At 43.2% G+C, this 19,412-nt stretch overlaps 1 protein-coding gene and 1 non-coding gene across 2 annotated transcripts; both read left to right on the top strand.

Annotated features, from left to right (window-relative positions):
• The first annotated feature begins 9,119 nt into the window (after positions 1-9,119).
• Positions 9,120-9,226, top strand: LOC147939920 (small nucleolar RNA R71). The gene has a single exon (XR_015564831.1). It is a non-coding gene; the product is annotated as a small nucleolar RNA R71 (small nucleolar RNA).
• A 5,617-nt stretch (positions 9,227-14,843) lies between these two features.
• Positions 14,844-15,878, top strand: LOC147939921 (uncharacterized). The gene is made up of 4 exons (XM_087461082.1): positions 14,844-14,914; positions 14,981-15,219; positions 15,424-15,539; positions 15,591-15,878. The coding sequence occupies exons 1-4, from the start codon at positions 14,844-14,846 to the stop codon at positions 15,876-15,878; spliced, it is 714 nt and encodes a 237-aa protein (XP_087317208.1).
• The last annotated feature ends 3,534 nt before the right edge of the window (positions 15,879-19,412 follow it).

Below are 19,412 nucleotides of genomic sequence, written 5' to 3' on the forward strand. Positions count from 1 at the left end.
GACTCAGAAATTTAGTTGGTTCAGATTTTATGAATTGCCTGTGATAAAATGTTTGGGTTCTGAGCAAATGAGGTTTGTGTAGGGACCTTGTTGGTGGGCGGGTTTAGGTTCCACATTATGTTTGATTCTGGAGCAACTCATAGCTTCATTACCCTGGAGTGTGCAGACAGCGCCATTATCAGAGGAGATCCCGAAGAGCGAGCGGGAGTTCTTATAGTTACGGGAGGCAAGTTTCTGAGAGTCCTTGGATGGAAAAGGGGAGTTGATATTCAGATCGCAGGGGAGTCGTTGTCAGCTGATTTTCTTATCAGCCCGGTGGAGTTGTATGATGTTACCTTGTGGATGGATTGGTGGCACCGTCACATGGTTCATCTAGATTGTCATCGGGGTAGAGTTGAGTTTGAGCGTCTAGAAGGCAAGTTGGTATTTGAGGGAGTGATACCGACTTCAGGGAGTCTCGTGATCTGATAACAGGATTTTCACCCAGGGTATCAATTCCCTATGCAGTTGTAGTACAAAGGGTTATCAATCCAAATGGTTGTTATGCTAGAAGATAAGATGTAATCAGAAACAAGCAAGTCAAGCAAGCAATACTTGGGGCTTTATCTAACAATCCTAAAATAAGCAAAGGTAAATAAAAAGGCAAGAACCACACGACCTAAGCACTCGATACGAGCATTCGAGTACCGGATCGAGTGGATGATCGGGTGACAGAAATAATCAAGAACACAAAGATGAACAGCTTGAAGGTATACACGAAGTTGGTGATCGAGAACCAGTTTGGGTAAGGGGTCGAGTTATAAAATAAAACTAAACAATCGAGATAAGAAAACTCCTAAGGATGGGGTAATTGACTCATAAGCGTTCTTGACCAATTTGGGATGTCCTACATGCCTCAAGCAAATATTCCCTAGACAATGAATCTCTAAAAACTTGCTAAAACACTCTCGTGATAGTAACAATCAACCTTGGTCACTCCCCTACCCAACTCTCGTTGGAGAAACATAACCAAGCAGGCATTACAAACCAATTCATTATTGTCAATAAACTCCTTACACATCTAATCTCTTAGGCTAAGTGAGTAAATCTCTAGCATTGATTGATTCAGGCATTTCAACAACATCTCTCGATGGCAAAACACCCTAGATCTAGTCTCAACCTCTCTGTCTCAAAATAGCATTAAGAACATCAATCTAGAAAGGAATTTATATAAAGTAAACATTCAAGCTAAGACATCATAACCGATCAATAACTCCTATTTGTCTATCCCATCCCTAGAAACTTTATTTCACTACTCGGATCTCATGGTAAAAAGCACAAAAACACAAATCAATGAAAACTGCATTGTAATGAAAATAAGATAAGAGTAGTAGAGTACAGAATCGAAAACTAGAAAGAATAGCAAAAGAAACAAAAACGAATCCTAACAAAGTGGAAAAACTATTTGAGTTGCTCAGTCTCTCTCTCAGAAGCTCTCGCTCTTTGTTCTGAGTGTATGCGGCGTGCTAGGGCGAGAGGAAGAAGAGGGGGGTTTATATATGGAAACCCTTTTAACCTAGCTGCTCAATCCTGCCCGAGGGTCTGCTCGATGCAGTGCACGAGGATAAGGTCGGGTAGTTCCTCAGGTAGGTCTTCGGATTATTTTTCCTGCTCTTGGATCCTCTTTGATCGGGTTGAGGTTCGGACTGTTCTTCTTGCACAATAGCTCCTTCGGGTACATGCTCGGGTTTGACCTTGTTTTTCATCCAAAATGCACAAATGCAAGAATGCAGCACCCTAAATGTCCTAAATGCAAATTCCTACAGTTAAGGATCTAAAAATGCTAAGGTTAGGGTATTTATAATGCAAAATATGGACAAAAAGGGTGTCTAAAACATATAAATTAGAGAGTTACCACACCCTCAAACTTAAATCTTGCTAGTCCTCCAGCAAGGAAGTAGGAGGATGAGGTTTAAAAATGTGGACTCATAACCTTTTTGTGCTAAGCGAAGGATTCAAGCTATAGTCCTTAAAGATAGTTTAACGGTGCTAAGATCAATCAACATACTTACAAATATTTTTCCTTGCTTATTGCCATGCATCGATCTAGTTCATCCTCCAACTATCAGTAAAGACTTGCAATTCCAAAAAACATCTCTTTCACATTCGTTTAAGTGTTTGGCAAATTCTTGCAAATGGGAAGCGAATCAAGCTCAATCGGTTTCAAGGGTAAGGCTTTTTGGTAGGTGGGTTTAAAACAATGCCTTTGGGTGGCTTACTCTCAAAAGAAGGAATGCTAGGCAGTTGTCAAAACTATCTAAGATTGAGAACAGTTAGGGCATACAAAGCTTAACTCTTGATAATCTACCCTATTGTCATTCACTTTTTTTTTTTTATCAAACACCCTAGAGTAAAACCGCCAACAACCTTGATTTTAACTCTCTTTGTTTTATAATCCCTAAGGTTTTAACTTTAAACATCTAGCTCTCTTTTACAAAAAAAAAAAAATCTTTTTCTTACTTTGCTAAACTCCCATTTTTTTGTTTTCTCTTTTTTTTTTTTTACTTAGCGACTTAGAGCTAATAAAACTCAACCTTATGGACTCTCTTCTTTTTATTCCTCAACCCAACCCCAAATAAACATACTAACCACTTATCTTTCAAAACCGATTCTATTAGCTAGTTCAAATGGTTCTAAACTTAGCTAAAACAAGAGCCAGTTCTTTGTTGTTCTCAATACTCTCAAGGTTTCACAACCTATAGAATTATCAAAGCTGAAAAGGCCTCACTCAACAAATCACAACAAGGCTTGAAAGAAAGGTTTGGGTTCTAGGGTAGGGAAAACAATTCGGGTTAAACGAAAAGATTGGCAAAAATAGAGTGTTAAACTGAGTTTAGAGTCACCATGAGCAAGCATTCAAGTTCCATAAGCAAGATAATTTAAGTTCATGTTAAGTCCAATAATACAGAGATGATGCAATGTTCAAGCAAGTTTCACACAAGTGGAGGAAGCTTTCAAACAAAGATTTTTCATTTTTTCCAAAGATTGATCTAGCAACAATGAACTGTGATTAAGTGCAATAGCTTCAATCCTAAGTTTGGACTTTAAACAAGATGGTTTTAATCATTGTCCCCTAAAATGCATATGGAACAATCCTATATGGAGCAATCTAGACTCAATCCTAATATGTAAATGCAACAATCCTATTTGGTTTTTTTATGCAAATAGATGCAGACTCAAATGAATAAAACTAGTATGCAAAAATTTGAAATAAGAAAATAAGAAAATAAAATACAATGTAAAATACATTCTCAGATCCTCCCCCATACTTAAATTACACAGTCCCTTGTGTAAATAAAAGTCTGAAAAAGAAGTCTGAGAATCACTCAAAATGAAACAAAATAAAATGCAATGGTATAAAAAATGGTGTGGATGAAAGTGGTACCTCATGGGTTGGTGAAAAAGGAGGTTGTAGCAGCCTCCATGCTTGCCAATGTGTACCCAGGATCGTCGCCGGCTTCAGCAGGCGCCGGGATTCGCTCATCAGAAAGCTCGGTTATGTGCACAGACGACTTGCTCGGACCAGTATCCAAGGGGTTGATCGGGTAAGGCATCGCGTAGCTCATCGGGTAGGGCATCGGGTAGTACGACGGGTATGGTTGGAGAGATCTGGAATGGTCACCCGTGTAGCTGCTCGCAGGGTGCATCGAGTAGGGCATTGGATACGGCATTTGTTAGGTCTGAGGGAAAGGACCCGAGTGGTCACCCGAGTGTGTGCTCCGTGGAGGCATCGGGTATGACATCGTGTACCCCGTTGGATGAGGCGTAGGATAGTCGTCCGAGTGGCTTTTCCGTGATCTATCGGGTCTGGTGACACCTTCCTCTACTTAGGGCTCGCAGGATGACACCCTAGTGGTCCGTTCCTCCCCATCCATGTGGCTGCATATGCTGAAGTGGGAGCTAAAGCACAACTTGCCTTGTCTTGCAACTCCCTGATCTGTCCTCCCATCACCTTCACTGTGCCGGTAAGGTCCTTCACCTTCCTCGCTAGGAACTTGTTCATCCTCTTCAACCATTTGCTTCTCTTGTGAGCTTCCCTCACTCCAACTGGTTGCTTTTGAGAACCAACATACTCCTTAAAATTATAATCCTCCAAATCACCTCCCTCTCCTTGCCTTGTTGGCTCTATTTCTTCAACTTCGGATTCGCCCTTAGGGTAGTACAACTCCTCTGATGGTGGCATGAAGTCTATGTTCTCCCCTAGCCAGATTTTTGTGCACACGACGTTGGGCAAAATCATTTGAGTAGCTCCGACTTCTGGATGAACGAACTTGAAGAGTAACCTATCATTTGGCTTCTCATACGCTAAGAATCTCGCCAATGTGAGGTAGTCGATATCTAGCATCTCGGCTAATGTACCACCCCCTTCAGGGGCACATCGCAGGCTACCAAAATCGGTGTGACCAAACCTCTTATGGAGATCTCTCCAGCTCCCTCTCGCCTCTCGGTTTTCATTGCCCAGGATTTCAGATACAAGAACTGATCAAGCAAGACAAAAATCAAGCTAGTGTCCGCAACATCCCCTACTAGCGGTCTACCTTCCCTAGCATTATCTAAGATTCCACACAAGGCTATGTCTAGCAGTTGGAGCTCGTGATCATTCACATTCCCAGTTTTATTCCTAGTGAATAAGGTGCAAGCTAAGGATTTGTTAAAATACCTCTAGACAGGGCTCCTTATTTGAGCAGATTTGGAGCTTGTGGATTTGTAGGGAAGCTTATCTCCTATTGTAATCCATAGGGATTTTATCTCCTCCTTGCTCACTTCAATGTTTTCTCCACTACCAGCTTTGAATCCATACAGCTCCTCCATCTCCTTGTAGGTGAGTCGGTATTCCTTGTTGCGCACGGAGAAAGTGATGAACCCGATCCCCCCATCAGGTAGTAGAGTCGGGTGGTCTTCAAAATAATGTAACCGCAGCGTGGAAAGGAAGTGAACCGTCTCCTCCTCGTAGGCTTCGAGGTTGGCTAGCATCATCTGGCCCAGGTGGCACATGTCGAAAATAAACTCGACATCTCTAGCTATCCCCAACTGTCTCATCGTTTCGCGGTGGGGGTAGCGAGTCCCAACGAAGCTCATCATGCGGAGGACCTTGAAGAGCTTGGCCGGAGTATCCACTTCTCTTTGCTTCAGCCTCCTCGACGCTAACCGGGTACGTTCTCTCTGCTCCTCTTCGTGGTCATGGCTTTCCCCTTCGGTATCTTGACCTTCTTCTTCTGCCGCCCTCTCAGCTACCTCCTTAGCTTTTTCAGAAGCTGGTCTCTTCCCTCTTGAAACTGCGGCTCTGGTTCTCAACCGTGAGGTTTGGTTCTCCTCCGGTTCTCCTCCATCGGTGTTTGAATCAACTTCCATTGGGTCTGTGACGGTTCGCTCGGACGTAGACAGGTCCCTATGTCGAGGAGATCTGCGGGCAGCACTCGCCACCAGGCTTGGTAAGCGAACTCGGGGGTCTACTCGATCGGATGCTCGAGCAGCACTTCGAGTGACGGATCGAATTGAGTATCGGGTAGGAGTTCGGAAACGTCCACTCAACGGTTGGGAATATGAAACGTCTCCTCCTCTCTGAAAATCGCGAGCATCTACGCCGTCACCTCCGGTTCTAGCAGCGGCGGAGGTTGATCTGGTCCTCTTATTTTGGTAAGTCTTCATCTTGGCAGCCATTTGTGAATCCTTGAAAAGAGAAGAAGCTAAAATCGAGATCAACAGGGTTAGTTCCCAAGAGATTAAAGACTCTCAATCCCTTGAGAGAAAAATAGAAAGTTGATAGGCAAAAAGCTTTTAGGGTTGAGAGACTTATCGATTTTGTGATGTTGATGGAGAGGGGTCCTAGTCCCTTTAAATATAAGAGGCAGCTTCTAGGGTTTCACCGAGAGTGGGTTAGGGTTTTGTGGAAATTGGACTCTACTCGCCACCCGAGTGGGAACACGATCAGGCATGTCGGGTTCCCCAAAATTTCTTTTTTCCTCCTTTTCCTTTTTTTTTTCTTTTCTTTTTTTTTTTGTTTTTTGTTTTTCTCTTTTTTTATGTAAACTTATAGAAATAATAAATTATTTTAAAAACTCCAAATTAAACAAGACAAAATTAATAAAATGAAATTAAAAGAAAGTAAGAGATACCTATGTGACTTCCTCCCAAGTGAGCTTGTTTTAAGTCATTAAGCTTGACTCTTCATGCTTTTCAAGCATGGTTTTTGGGAGGGAGAGGTTTCTGAATCCTCTCCACTGTAGCAGACCGATTTAATGGATTTTCTGGTTTTTGTCCCGGTACCACAGCAAATATAGTATGAGCTTCTTGGCGATGCTTGATGCCTCTTGGTTTTGTCTGGGTGGAGAAAAATTGCCATAAATGGTTGGCCTTTTTATTCCTTTCTTGATGAAAAATTCTATTTTGAATTGCTCTCATGCTCAATGATGATCTGCCCTTTTCACATCTATTACCGCTCCTATTGTTGCCAAGAATGGTCTTCCTAGGATCAGTGGATCTTCTGGTTCCTTATCCATATCAAGGACCATGAAATCGGTAGGAACTTCCACTCTTCCAATCCTAAGAGGTAAGTTTTCAAGGATACCAATGGGGTGTCTGATTGTTCTATCAACTAAGACCAAATATAGGCTACTTGGTTTAAAACTGCTGAAACCCTCTTGTTGGCAACTGAAAGTGGCATGATGCTGACCGAAGCTCCTAAATCGCACAAGCAATTGTTGAAGATCTGAAGGCCTATTGAACATGGCAAAGTAAAAGAGCCAGGATCCTCCAGTTTCTCATCAATTCGCAGTTCAGGATCTAAACATACTCCACTCCTCACAATCGCATTCCCAATCTCTTTAACAGCTTCCTTTACTTCAATCTCCAGCTGAGCTGTCTCCTTGATGATTTCCTCTCGAAGTGTGTGTGGTGGCAAGAGCTTAGGAGGTGAGGCCTTTTGTTTGGACATATGCTCTGCAAGCGCCTCTATTTGGATGTCAAGAGCTGCTCTGAATATTTCCTCTAATTCCCCTTCCTCAGCTGTAGGCAGTTGAGGTTGATCTGTCATCTGAACATCTACCCGATCGGTCATCCGATCACCATCATCGGGTGTGTTATCAGGCTCAGCTTTGAGTGGTGCATTGGTTTGCGATTCTCGAACCATTGCTCGATCATCAGCTCGATCAGCCTCCTCGGGTGAAGGATCGGGTTCATACTCGGAGAAGTAGTACTGGTGCTCATACATCCCACTGTGATCCATATCCTCCCCATCTTGAACATCGCTGTCCTCAGTGAGGTAGTCATCAACATCTTCAAGAAAGATGTCTTGGGCAGTAACATAGTCTTTTAGGTTATGAACAGCTTTACCTGGAAGCTGGTTGAGTTTTGGAGGTGGTTGGATGTTGTGTTGGCCTTCTAGGTATCGCAACTTAGTGTTGAGAGAATCATACTTGGCATTCAGGTCATTATACCCAGAATCAATCTAGTTGCTCATCTCTGCGAATCGTTTTGCATTGTCCATTGTTGTCGATGCTTGATTATGTATCATCTGCTGAATTAGGCCGCGTAGGTCAACTTCTTGAGATTGGTTCTGTGATCCTTGCTGTGGTGGGAATCCAGGTGGTGTAATTGGTTGGTGGTAATTCCCAGGATATTGATGCTTAGGAGCATAGCCTTGATTGTATTGGACAAAAGGCTTATGCTGGCCTTGGTTGCCTTGGACTGCGGAAGGGTATATTTGTTCTTGAGGATTTGCAACATTCGGGTTATGGTAGGAGAGATTCGGGTTTGGTTTGTAGCTGTTGTATCCTTTATTGTAACCACCTGATTGTTGATGTAGTTCACATCCTCAAGCTGAGCACTCTCCCCATCTTGTTGCTGAAACTGGTCTTCCGGTGAGATGGAATGCACATGTTGCTGCTGGTTGAGGAGTTTATCCAATTTTTCATTGAGTGCTTTTGAAACAAGATTTTTGTTGAAACAGAGCAATTTTTCATTGTGATGCTAAGATGCTTGAAATCAAACCCTACCTTCTCAGATATAGGATTAGCATTAAGATCATCTAGCCTAGAAGAGATCTACAACAATCAAGCTTGACCAAATCAAACAAACCACAAGATCAACCCAGCCTAACCCATCCTCAAGGTCCTAAACAAACTACTCACAAGAACACATGGTGAAATATGTCAAAAACCCAGAAAATAATGAAACTTGCATCATTAGAAAGATGAAACAGAGATCTACAATATTGATGAAGGAATAAAACTCGAAATCTTAATACTTTGAAAGTTATGAAACAAACAAAATATAAGAATCTAGTCTTTTTCTCTCAAACAAGTACAAAATCTAAAAATAAAAGAAAGTGCAAAAGGAATAAAATCTAAAAAAGGTAAAAACTAGGTTTTAGACTCTCTAAAAAGCTGGACTCTTTTGTGGCTGCAAGTACAAGGGCCTTATATAGGAGGTGAGGTGGAAGCCCTAAAAATACAAAAAGTCAAAGTGGTCAACGGCTTGGTCAACTCGACCAGTGCTCGGTCGAGTGGCTGGTCGAGCTGGCTTCTCTCGTGCATTCTCCACTCGGTCGAGTCCTCCTCAGCACACGGTCGAGTGGTGGTCGAGTGGTGCGGTCGAGTTGGACTCCGGACCTTGATTCTACAGCCTTAACTCTCTTGTTTTCTGCTCAGGACAGCTTCACTTCTCCTCAGCATTGCTTCCATGCTCCTTAAGCTCCAAAATCACTTGTTTATGCATGAAAAGATGCAAATGCAATGCAACTACACTCTAATGCATGATTAGTCCTAAAGCTACACAATAATGGCCTAAATAGATAGCAAAAGATGCAAAAGTTGTGAATAAACTAAGGGAAAACAAGGTAAAATATATGAACATCAGCTTTCATGTCTCTCTTGTACTTGGCATCATCCTCTCCAGAAGATCGTATTGTGCGATCATACTCCTCATTGTAGTGCCCATCAGATTGGGCTAAATTCTCCACTAGATCCCAACCTTCATCAACATCCTAGTTGAGAAAATTACCATTAGTAGCGGTGTCTAGCAACATCCTTATCTTAGGGACTACACCTCGGTAAAGTGTACTAAGCAACGAAGCATTACTGAATCCATGATGCGGGCATCTGCTTGTGTATCCCTTGAAATGTTCCCAAGCTTCACTGAACGTCTCATTGCTCTTCTGAACAAAGCTGGAGATGTCATTTCTCAGCCTTGCAGTTCTAGAGTTGGAGAAGAATTTGGCAAGGAACGCCTTTTTGCATGCTTCCCAAGTGGTGATGGACTCCTTGGGAAGTGATTTCTCCCAGATGTGAGCTTTGTCACCCAAAGAAAATGGGAAAAGCCAGAGCTTGAATCCATCTTCAATAACTCCATTGATCTTGGTTAGGCTACAGAGCCTATCAAACTCATCTAGATGATACAATGGGTCCTCCATTGGCAGTCCATGAAACTTGTTGCTTTGTATCATCTGGATGAGACTACTCTTGATCTCAAAGTTGTTGTTTTGAACAGCAGGTGTCACAATGCCATGTCTTTGAGTGTGAGTAGATGGAACATCTCCTGCTCCTATGTTGGTCCTCTCTTGAGGATCTGGTGGACCATTATGATTTCATAATCTCCTCAATTGTTGTTGGTTGCGGTTGCTGGACTTGTTGTTGAAGGAGAAACCTTGGTCTGTCGATGTTGTCGATGAAAGGGCTCAAGTGTTGGCTATCCTTGGATCGTGTTTGCATGCACAATCAGTGAACCGAGTGAGTACAAGAAGTTCTACCCGATCCTGGTGATCGAGTGACGGGTCGGGTGGGTACTCGGGTTGTACCTGAAATGCAAAACAAACAAACATGAAAGTAAACAAGTCAGATCTGAACCAGATTATAGAATAGAACTTGATCTAGCAAGTGCCGAAATCTTAAAAGTAGCAATTAAAAATCAACCAAATGGCAACGGCGCCATTCGGGTATCAATTTCTTATGCAGTTGTAGTACAAAGGGTTATCAATCCAAATGGTTATCAATCCAAATGATTGTTATGCTAGCAGATAAGATGTGATCAGAAACAAGCAAGTCAAGCTAAGCAATACTTGGGGTTTCATCTAACAATCCTAAAATAATCAAAGGTAAATAAAAAGGCAAGAATCACACGACATAAACACTCGATGCGAGCATTCGAGTACCGGATCAAGTGGATGATCGGATGATAGAAATAATCAAGAACACAAAAATGAACAGGTCGAAGGTATACACAAAGCTGGTGATCGAGTACCAGTTCGGGTAAGGGATCTAGTTATAAAATACACTAAACAACCGAGATAAGTGATAACATCATTATTTTACCCATTTTAGCTATAGTTTTAGTATGCATTTAGGAAGATTTTGATATGATTTCAAGGCTTTAATGTCTATTATCAAGTATTTTAGGTTTCAAGAAGGTTTTACAGATTTTATAGCAAAAAGAACCAAAAGACAAGGAAAATACGTTTCAGTAAAGATTCAGAGCTTTACATTACGGGCAACTTTTGAAAAACTTCTACAACTCACATTTAGACGTACTTGGTGTCTATAGAAAGCTGGAAGAGTCATCTTTCTCCTCGAAGTAGAATCAAGTCAAGTTAATCATTCATCCAGAAGTAATGTCCAATTTACCGAGACGTGTTACCAACGGACGTAAAGAGAACCATTTAGCCAATGGGCTTTTTATTGAAGGTCTGACCAGCGACCACCACGGCGACCCAGTCCAAGTCTTCACCTCATTCTAGAACCTTCCTACGCCGCCCCTTGCCATGCACTTAACAAGAAAATATGTTTCTACCCTTACAAAACCCTAAACCTAGACAAAACCCTATAAATACTCTTCTAAGCCCTAGGGTTTAGTGTGTGCCTTCACCGAGCAGCCAAGAGATCACGACCAGAGGAGCAGCCAACGACTTGAAGCCCTCTCTCTTCCCTCTCTTTGAATCTTTGAGATCCATCAACTCTTTTCTATTCTATTTGCTTTGTTCTTTGTTTCTAAAGGAAGAAGATCCTTACAACTTTGTTTGACAATCATTGAAGTATGCTTATGAATTGTTTAAACCTTCCTTTGATGATTCCCTTAAACATGCTATAGTAGTTTTCTAGTTGGGTTTAAAGGAATAATCAAAGGGGAGAGATGATCTTAGTTTAGGTGGCAATTTTTAGGGTTTGTTAGATTTATATTCTTGTTTACTCTATAATTTAATTCTAAGTCTTTGCTTAATGCTTTAAGTTAGCCTCATGAACTAACTATGATATAAAGTGTGTGTGCTTTGCCAAAAGCTTTCATGTGTGCTTGACCTAGCTTAGATGTGTGAGGAGTCATAGGAAGCACATACCCTTACCTATGGAATCTCATGGATTAGAATCGAACTTGTTTAAAATGCTTTGATCTATGCGTCGTTGCCTGCGACAGTTGAGTCTCAGAGTATAGAGATCTTAGACGGTTAGCTTGTGAACTATAAGTTAACAGTTCATTCCTGTTTCGTAGTCCTGAGTTTTAGATAAACAAACCAATCCTAAACTTTCCTAGATAGATAGATCATTGATTCCCTGCGATTTCCCTTGATGCCCAACGCTTGTTTTATTTATTTTACTTGCTTTTATTTACGTTTATTGCTTATTTACGACCGTGACAATCTAAACCCCCATTTTTATTGAGTCCTAGCCTTACTTACTTTCGACGGATTCCGTTAAACAACAACTCTCTCTCTGTGGGATCGATCCTTAAATACTACTACTGATTAGTTGTGCACTTGCAGCAGTTGTGTGGTCTTTTAAGGTAAAAGATTTAAAGTGATAAAAACCAAGCACATCAATAAGAAAGCTCCTAAGGATGGGGTAATTGACTCATAAGCGTTCCTGACCAATTTGGGATGTCCTACATGCCTCAAGCAAATAGTCCCTAGACAATGAATCTCTAAAAACTTGCTAAAACACTCTCGTGATAGAAACAATCAACCTTGGTCACTCCCCTACCCAACTCTCGTTGGAGAAACATGACCAAGCAGGCATTACAAACTGATTCATTATTGTCAATAAACTCATTACACATCTAATCTCTTAGGCTAAGTGAGTAAATCTCTAGCATTGATTGATTCAGGCATTTCAACAACATCTCTCGATGGCAAAACATCCTAGATCTAGTCTCAACCTCTTTGTCTGAAAATAGCATTAAGAACATCAATCTAGAAAGGAATTTATATAAAGTAAACATTCAAGCTAAGACATCCTAACCGATCAATAACTCCTATTTGTCTACTCCATCCCTAGAAACTTTATTTCACTACTCTGGATCTCATGGTAGAAAGCACAACAACACAAATCAATGAAAATTTCATTGTATTGAAAATAAGATAAGGGTAGTAGAGTACAGAATCAAAAACTAGAAAGAATAGCAAAAGAAACAAAAATGAATCCTAACAAAGTGGGAAAAGTGTTTGAGTCGCTCAGTCTATCTCTCAGAAGCTCTCGCTCTCTGTTCTGAGTGTATGCGGCGTGCTAGGGCCAGAGGAAGAAGAGGGGGGTTTATATATGGAAACCCTTTTAACCTAGCTGCTCAATCCTGCCCGAGGATCTGCTCGATGCAGTGCACGAGGATAACGTCGGGTAGTTCCTCGGGTAGGTGTTCGGGTTGTTCTTCCTGGTCTTGGATCCTCTTTGATCGGGTTGAGGTTCGGACTGTTCTTCTTGCACAATAGCTTCTTCGGGTACATGCTCGGGTTTGACCTTGTTTTTTCCCAATTTAGGCTCTAAAGCACATGTTTTCATCCAAAATGCACAAATGCAAGAATGCAGCACCCTAAATGGCCTAAATGCAGATTCCTACAGTTAAGGACCTAAAAATGCTAAGGTTAGGGTATATATAATGCAAAATATGGACAAAAAAAGGGTGTCTAAAACATGTAAATTAGAGAGTTATCATGATCTCGACCATGTAGGCCGGGAAGATGATTGAGAAGGGATTTGAAGCTTACCTGTTAAGATATCAATGTCGAAGTCAGTGGGGAGGTTTACGGTTAGCGGTATTCAGGTTGTTATGGAGTTTGAGAATGTTTTCCAATCGTTGGAGGGGATACCACCATCTCGGTCGTATCCTTTCATGATTGAATTGGAACCACGGACGATGCTGATATCTAAGGCGCCTTGTATAACGCCTGCGTCCCGCGATCCTAAAGGGGGTAATTTGTTTTAAGGAAAATGATAGCTAGATGAGCGTAAGTAGCTAAGCTACTAGCTCAACCAGCTGGAATATGAGCTGAACGAGCTCAACAAGCTCGATGAACTAGCTAGCTCAGCTGAGCTGAGCTACACCAGCTGGTACACTAGCTAGCTCAGCTGGACAAGTGGGCCGACAGCTCAACTCAGCTCGGTGAACTGATATGGTGCTGACCAAGCTTGGTGGTCCAGTCAGCTAACACTCGAGCTGGAGGAGTGTTGTAGCTCGGTAGCTTGAGCGGTCACCATCGGAAGGGTGCGACTCTTCAAAGAGACGCGACCGATCAAAAAGGAAGAGGAATGGGTGTGTCCTTTCATGGAACGCACCCAACGGCATCCTATATAAGGGATGGACGCCCAGCCCATTCAACACACCATCATCCATCTGTCGTCCATCTATGCCTAAGAAGAAAAGGGGGTGCGGCTCAGTGAGTACATCGATACTCGTCCAAACTGATGTGCATGCTACCTCTCTATCAAAGGTACGATGAGACGATCGACGGTTCGACAATCGGGTTGAACTGATCGAAGGATAAGTGACGGTTCGACCATAAAGTCGAACTAGTCAAAGGATGATCGACGGTTTGATCATAGCGTCGGACCGATCGAAAGGTCATCGACGATCTGCGCCAATAGACGATCAAATGATCAACGATACGAGATGTAGATTGGATTGATCGGTCGGGTGGTCGACAAGTTGTTCGAAAGTATCGGCCTGGTCAGTGGTTGATTGGCGGTTCGATTATGGGGTTAGATCATTCGATCGGACCTGGCTCTGATACCAAGACCGACAAGTTGATGGAGTTCAATGGTCTGACCGATGTGTCTACTAACGGCACGTCTAGTGCCAAGTTTTGGGAACACGAGTGGTTCGCGAAGCCGATAGCGCAACCGATCACCGTGCACCGAAGAGACTATAAGTCCCCATCTCTAATCTGCAAAGCCTGTGGGTTGGTTGGTTGTATGTCTAAGTCACAAAGGGATGGGTCAAGGGCAAAGTTATGTTCCGCTGCGTATAAAGGTTTACAAGGCAAGGCTGTGGGCAAAGCTAAGTAAACGGGTTAAATTGATGGTCTTTGGCCATGAATAGGGTCGTACGAAAGCCGTGATCATAGACGTTGAGACGTCCGGGTCGGGGTCTTTCACCTTATAGGATGGCTCCAGCAGAGATGGCAGAGATGGCAGAGATTAAGAAGCAGATGGAGGATCAAGAAGGACGGGAGCTTCCGCTTCTGCATTGATTATACGGGTCTTAACCGGGTCACTAGAAAGAACAAGTACCCTCTTCCCAAGATTGATGAGTTGTTGGATCAACTGAGAGGTGCTACTTGGTTCTGCAAGATAGATCTAGCATCGGATTACCATCAAATTCCGATAGATGAGGCATATGTTAGGAAGACTGCATTCAGGACGAGGTATGGTGATTGATGAACAGCGTATTCCAGGAGTTCATGGATGTGTTTGTCATCATTTTCATCGACAACATCCTGGTATATTCTAAGAGTCCTAAGGAGCATGTAGTGTATCTAAGAGCAGTTCTGGAGAAGCTGCGGGAGCAGAAATTGTTTGCCAAATGGAGCAAGTGTAGAAATGCATCGAGAGATGGGTTTTCAAGGTCACATTGTGTCTGCAGGGGGAGTTTCTGTAGATATGGAAAAGATTCAGGTTATCAGGTATTGGCCAAGACCGCAGAATGCCATGGAGATCAGAAGTTTTCTCGGGTTGGCAGGTTATTACAGGAGAATTGTGCAGGGATTTGCAAGTAGGACATGCCCGATGACTAAGTTGACAGGGAAGGATATCCCGTTTGTTTCGTTAGTGGAATGCGAGGAGGGTTTCGCAAGCCTGAAGGAGATGTTGACTACTACAGCAGTGTTAGCACTGCTAGAGCAGGAGGATCCCTATGTGGTTTATACAGATGCATCTAAAGTTGGTTTGGGTTGTGTGTTGATGCCGCATGGGAAGGTGATTGTCTACGGTTTGCGGCAGTTGCGGAAGCATGAAAACAATTATCCTACTCATGACTTGTAGATGGCTCATGTAGTTTTCGCCCTGAAGATTTGGAGATCTTATCTTTATGGTGTGAAAGTACAGGTATTTACAGATCATAAGAGCCTGAATTATATTTTCACTCACCCTGAGCTGAATATGAGGCAGAGGCGGTGGATGGAGTTGGTGGCAGATTATGATCTGGAGATTGTCTACCACCCTGGTAAAGCTAACTTGGTTGCAGATGCTTTGAGTCGAAAGCGGGCGACCTCGGCACCGAAGCAGGACATGAAGTCTCTGGTTGGAGAGGTTACTACGTTAAGGTTGTGTGCTGTCTCTCAGGAGCCGTTGGGTTTTTAGGCGGCTAATCGAGCAGATATTTTGAGCATAGTGTGGTTGGCTCAGGAGAAGGATGCGGGGCTGGTGAATGCATGTAGAGATATTAATTTGGAGTACCAGGTCTATGCCAACGGTGCTATACTTGTGCACAGTTGGATCTATGTGCCCAAGGATGAGGAGTTTAAGCAGGATATCATGAGGGAGGCTAATGCGATGATGTTCTCTATTCATCCAGTATCGACGAAGATGTATAGTGACCTCAAACGGTACTATCACTGTGTCAGGATAAAGAACGATGTAGCTGGTTAGGTCGCGAGGTGCGATGTCTGCCAGCTAGTGAAAGCTGAGCATCAGGTTTCGGGCGGCATGCTAAAGAGTTTGCCCATTTCAAAGTGGAAATGGGACATGATCACGATGGATTTCATGGTAGGTTTACCAGTGTCTCGGACCTATGATGCGATTTGGGTCATTGTAGACCGTTTAACTAAGTCGACACATTTTCTGGCCATCAAAAACTCTAACGGGGTAGCGGTCTTGGCTAAGAAGTCTATGAAGGAGATAGATTGAAAGTTCACTTCGGTGTTTTGGAGGGCATTTCAAGCTGAGATGGGTACTAAGGTGCATATGATTATAGCCTAGGGTTTACTTCGGATGTGTGTGCTAGACTAGGGTGGCCATTGGTAGATCACCTGATCTTGGTAGAGTTTGCTTATAACAACAGCTACCAGGCGAGTACAAGGATGGCTCCGTATGAGGCGTTGTATCGGAGCACATGTCGTACACCGTTATGCTGGACTCAGGTGGGGGAGAGGAGCATATATGCTGCAAGTTTTGTTCAGGAGACCTCGGAGAAGATTCGGATTCTGAAGTTGAACATGAAGGAAGCTCAGGATCGGCAGAAGAGTTATGTGGATAAGAGGAGGATAGATCTTGAGTTTCAGGTTGGGGATAGAGTGTACCTCAAGATGGCCATGTTGCATGGTCCGGACAGGTCATTGACAGAGACTAAGTTGAGTTCGAGGTATATGGGTCCGTTCAGAGTGATTGAGAGGGTAGGACCGGTAGTATATAGGCAGGAGTTGTCTGATGTTATGCAACATTCCACAAGGTCTTCCATGTGTGGATTCTGCAGAAGTGTCTTCGTGAGGATGACCAGTTGTTGGATAATATCCCTGAGGATATTCAGCCTAACATGACCCTAGAGGGTTCTCGAGAAGATAGTCAAGGAACTTTTGAAGAAGAAGGTTCCTTTGATGAGAGAGTCCTATAGGACTGTGATGATGTGGAGGAGCAGAATTGGGAGCCAGAGTCGAGGATGAAGTCAAGGTTCAAGGAGTGGTTTGAGAAACAGGCTGCGACTTAAGCTTTTCTAGCCTTATCCCAGTCGTAGTCCGTGGCTGAAGCGGAAATGGAGTATTCCAGCCCATCACACTTGTTACTTGGTCGCTTAGGGGTGGTTTGTTGTGCGACTAAGTACCAATATGAGGTGGTGTTTGGGATATGAGTTTATGTGAAGCATGTGCTAAAAGAGGAAAGTTTTCTGAAGTGTAAGTTTCTAAAAAGGGGAAGTTTCCATAAATAGAATTTGTCCATTTTCAGTGGTTGTGTGCCTTGGTGAGGCTTTTGTGGCCTACGTGATGGAGTTTTGAGTCATTGTGCACCCCGTGTGTGGCGGTCTTGCGAGACATTTTGTGGCCTTTGTGGCGGGCTGTTTAGCCAATTGTGTGGTCTTTGTGGCAGGTTGTTTAGCTAATGGTTCCTGTTTAGGCGGTCCTTCAGGATGTATGGTCTTCGTGATGATCCTGCGGGATGAGAGGTCTTCGTGATGGTCCTTCAAAATGATTGGTCTTCGTGATAGTCCTTTAGGACAAGTGGTCTTCGTGACGGTCCTTCGGGATGTGTGGCTGTGGTGGCGGTGCTTGTTAGGACATTTGTTTGGATTTGGTGGAGGTCCTATTTAGGACATTTGTTTGGCTTTGGTGGCAGTTTGTTTAGACATTTTCGGCCTTTGTGGCGGTCCTGTTTAGGACATTTGTTGGCCTTAGTGGCGGCCCTTGTAACATGTTGGTGATCCTTGTGTGGCCATGAGGTATTTCAGTGAAAGAATATGTGGTTTGTAGGACATTTTGATTTTTACGCAAACCACGAGAAGGAGACCTGGTTAGGAGATAGGACTCAGACGTTTTCAGAATTGTTTGCTCTAAGGACGGCTGGTCCTCAACTATTCTTGGAGGACTTTAGTTCTCCTAGTACCGTCATACTCTGAGACTTTGTGGCTTGAGAATATGGCTGGTATATTGGGGGCGCGTTGTAGGGTGGAAACCCGAGAGACAAATATTGGACTACTTATATATTATGGTATGCAGACTAAGGCCTGATGAGGAGCCATTAAAAACCCTAAACCCTAAACTCTGATAAGAAACCAGTAAAAACTCAAGTTCAATACATTGTATTGACCAACCGTTGATAGGTGGCTCCTGTATTTATCAGTCTGAACGGCATGACTTTATAGCAGTAGGTTCCTCTGTCTTTAATAAACGCGGTATTTTCCAGGTATGTCGGACTCATCTTAATCTGATTATACCCCGAAAAGGCATCCAAAAATGACAGCAACTGATTCCCATCAGTAGCCTCCACCATGCGATCTATATGGGGCAATGGGAAACTATTTTTGGGACAGCCTTTGTTGAGGTCGGTGAAATCCCAGCAGACCCTCCACTTGCCATTCTTTTTCATGACGACAACCGGGTTGGCTAGCAAATTTGGGTATTGGACCTCCATTATTTGGTCCGCTTTAAGGAGTCGCTCCACTTCATCTTGTACTGCTTTTGCTCGATCTGGCCTGAAGCGCCTATGTATTTGCCTCATTGTCTTGAAGGTCAGATCAATATTAAGCCTATCACACTTGACACTAGTGTCAATTCCTACCATTTCCTTGGTCGACCAGGCTAATGTGGAAGACCTAGATTTCAGGAAGGCGATCAGCTTAATTTGATATTGTCCTCAAGCTCAGCATTGATTCCGACCGTTTTGGAAGGATCTGTGTCGTTAATGTTGACATGAATGATCTAACAACCTGAGGATTTTATCAGGTCGCGTTCTGTCTTGTGGAGATACGGTGTGCGATCTCCATTATGTGATTGTTATGCTTCCTCCTTTCGTCTCAGCTTTCTCTCAATAACATAGCAGGTTTGTGCCATATTCTGATCCCCATACAAGGTGTTGGTGTCGGTCGCACTTGGAAACTTACCGCAAAGGTGATAGGTTGAGGGAATTGCCCTCATTGCATATATCCAAGAAGACCATAGGATGGCGTTGTAGATCGTAGGTGCATCTATCACTAAGAATTTGGTTTTTCTGGTGACTTCGCCAGCACAGACCTGCAACTTGACATCACCCATTGACATATTGGCAATTCCATCTTATCCAGTCATGGTTCAGGTTTTTGGTTTGACTTGCTCCGCGTGATTCCCATTTTCTCCAATGTGCGGAATAAAGTTACGTTGATCGTGCTCCTAGTGTCAACCAGAACTCTTTCAACGTCGAACTCCCCCATTGTCACCTCGACAACCAAGGGGTCGCCAAGCGGCTGATCTTCCGGGAGAGCTTGCACACTGCATACCTTGCCTGCTTCTTGAGAGCCTGAACTGAATCATCGCAATCGTCAAGTCGGCTGATGATCATAGTAATTCTCCCACGAGGTGGGGAGTTTACGTTCTTGGGCCTTTGTCCCCTTTGGCGTTTCAGAGGACCTGGGAGGTAATCCTCTCGGGCGAGGTGGACTTCGCCTATTGTCTTCAAAACTGTGCTTGTCTCTGTTATCATTGTGTTGATCATTGCCAC

Source organism: Camelina sativa, chromosome 8, assembly GCF_030686135.1.
Source record: "Camelina sativa cultivar CO46 ecotype springtype chromosome 8, ASM3068613v1".
Classification (NCBI taxonomy): domain Eukaryota; kingdom Viridiplantae; phylum Streptophyta; class Magnoliopsida; order Brassicales; family Brassicaceae; genus Camelina; species Camelina sativa.

Bases quoted from the DNA above. Each gene is read 5' to 3' on its own strand.
- LOC147939921 (XM_087461082.1), top strand. From the start codon at position 14,844: ATGGGTTTTCAAGGTCACATTGTGTCTGCAGGGGGAGTTTCTGTAGAT. The intron at 14,915-14,980 runs GTATTGGCCAAG...AGGTTATTACAG, and splicing joins GAAAAGATTCAGGTTATCAG to GAGAATTGTGCAGGGATTTG. The intron at 15,540-15,590 runs GTTACTACGTTA...TTGGGTTTTTAG, and splicing joins TGAAGTCTCTGGTTGGAGAG to GCGGCTAATCGAGCAGATAT.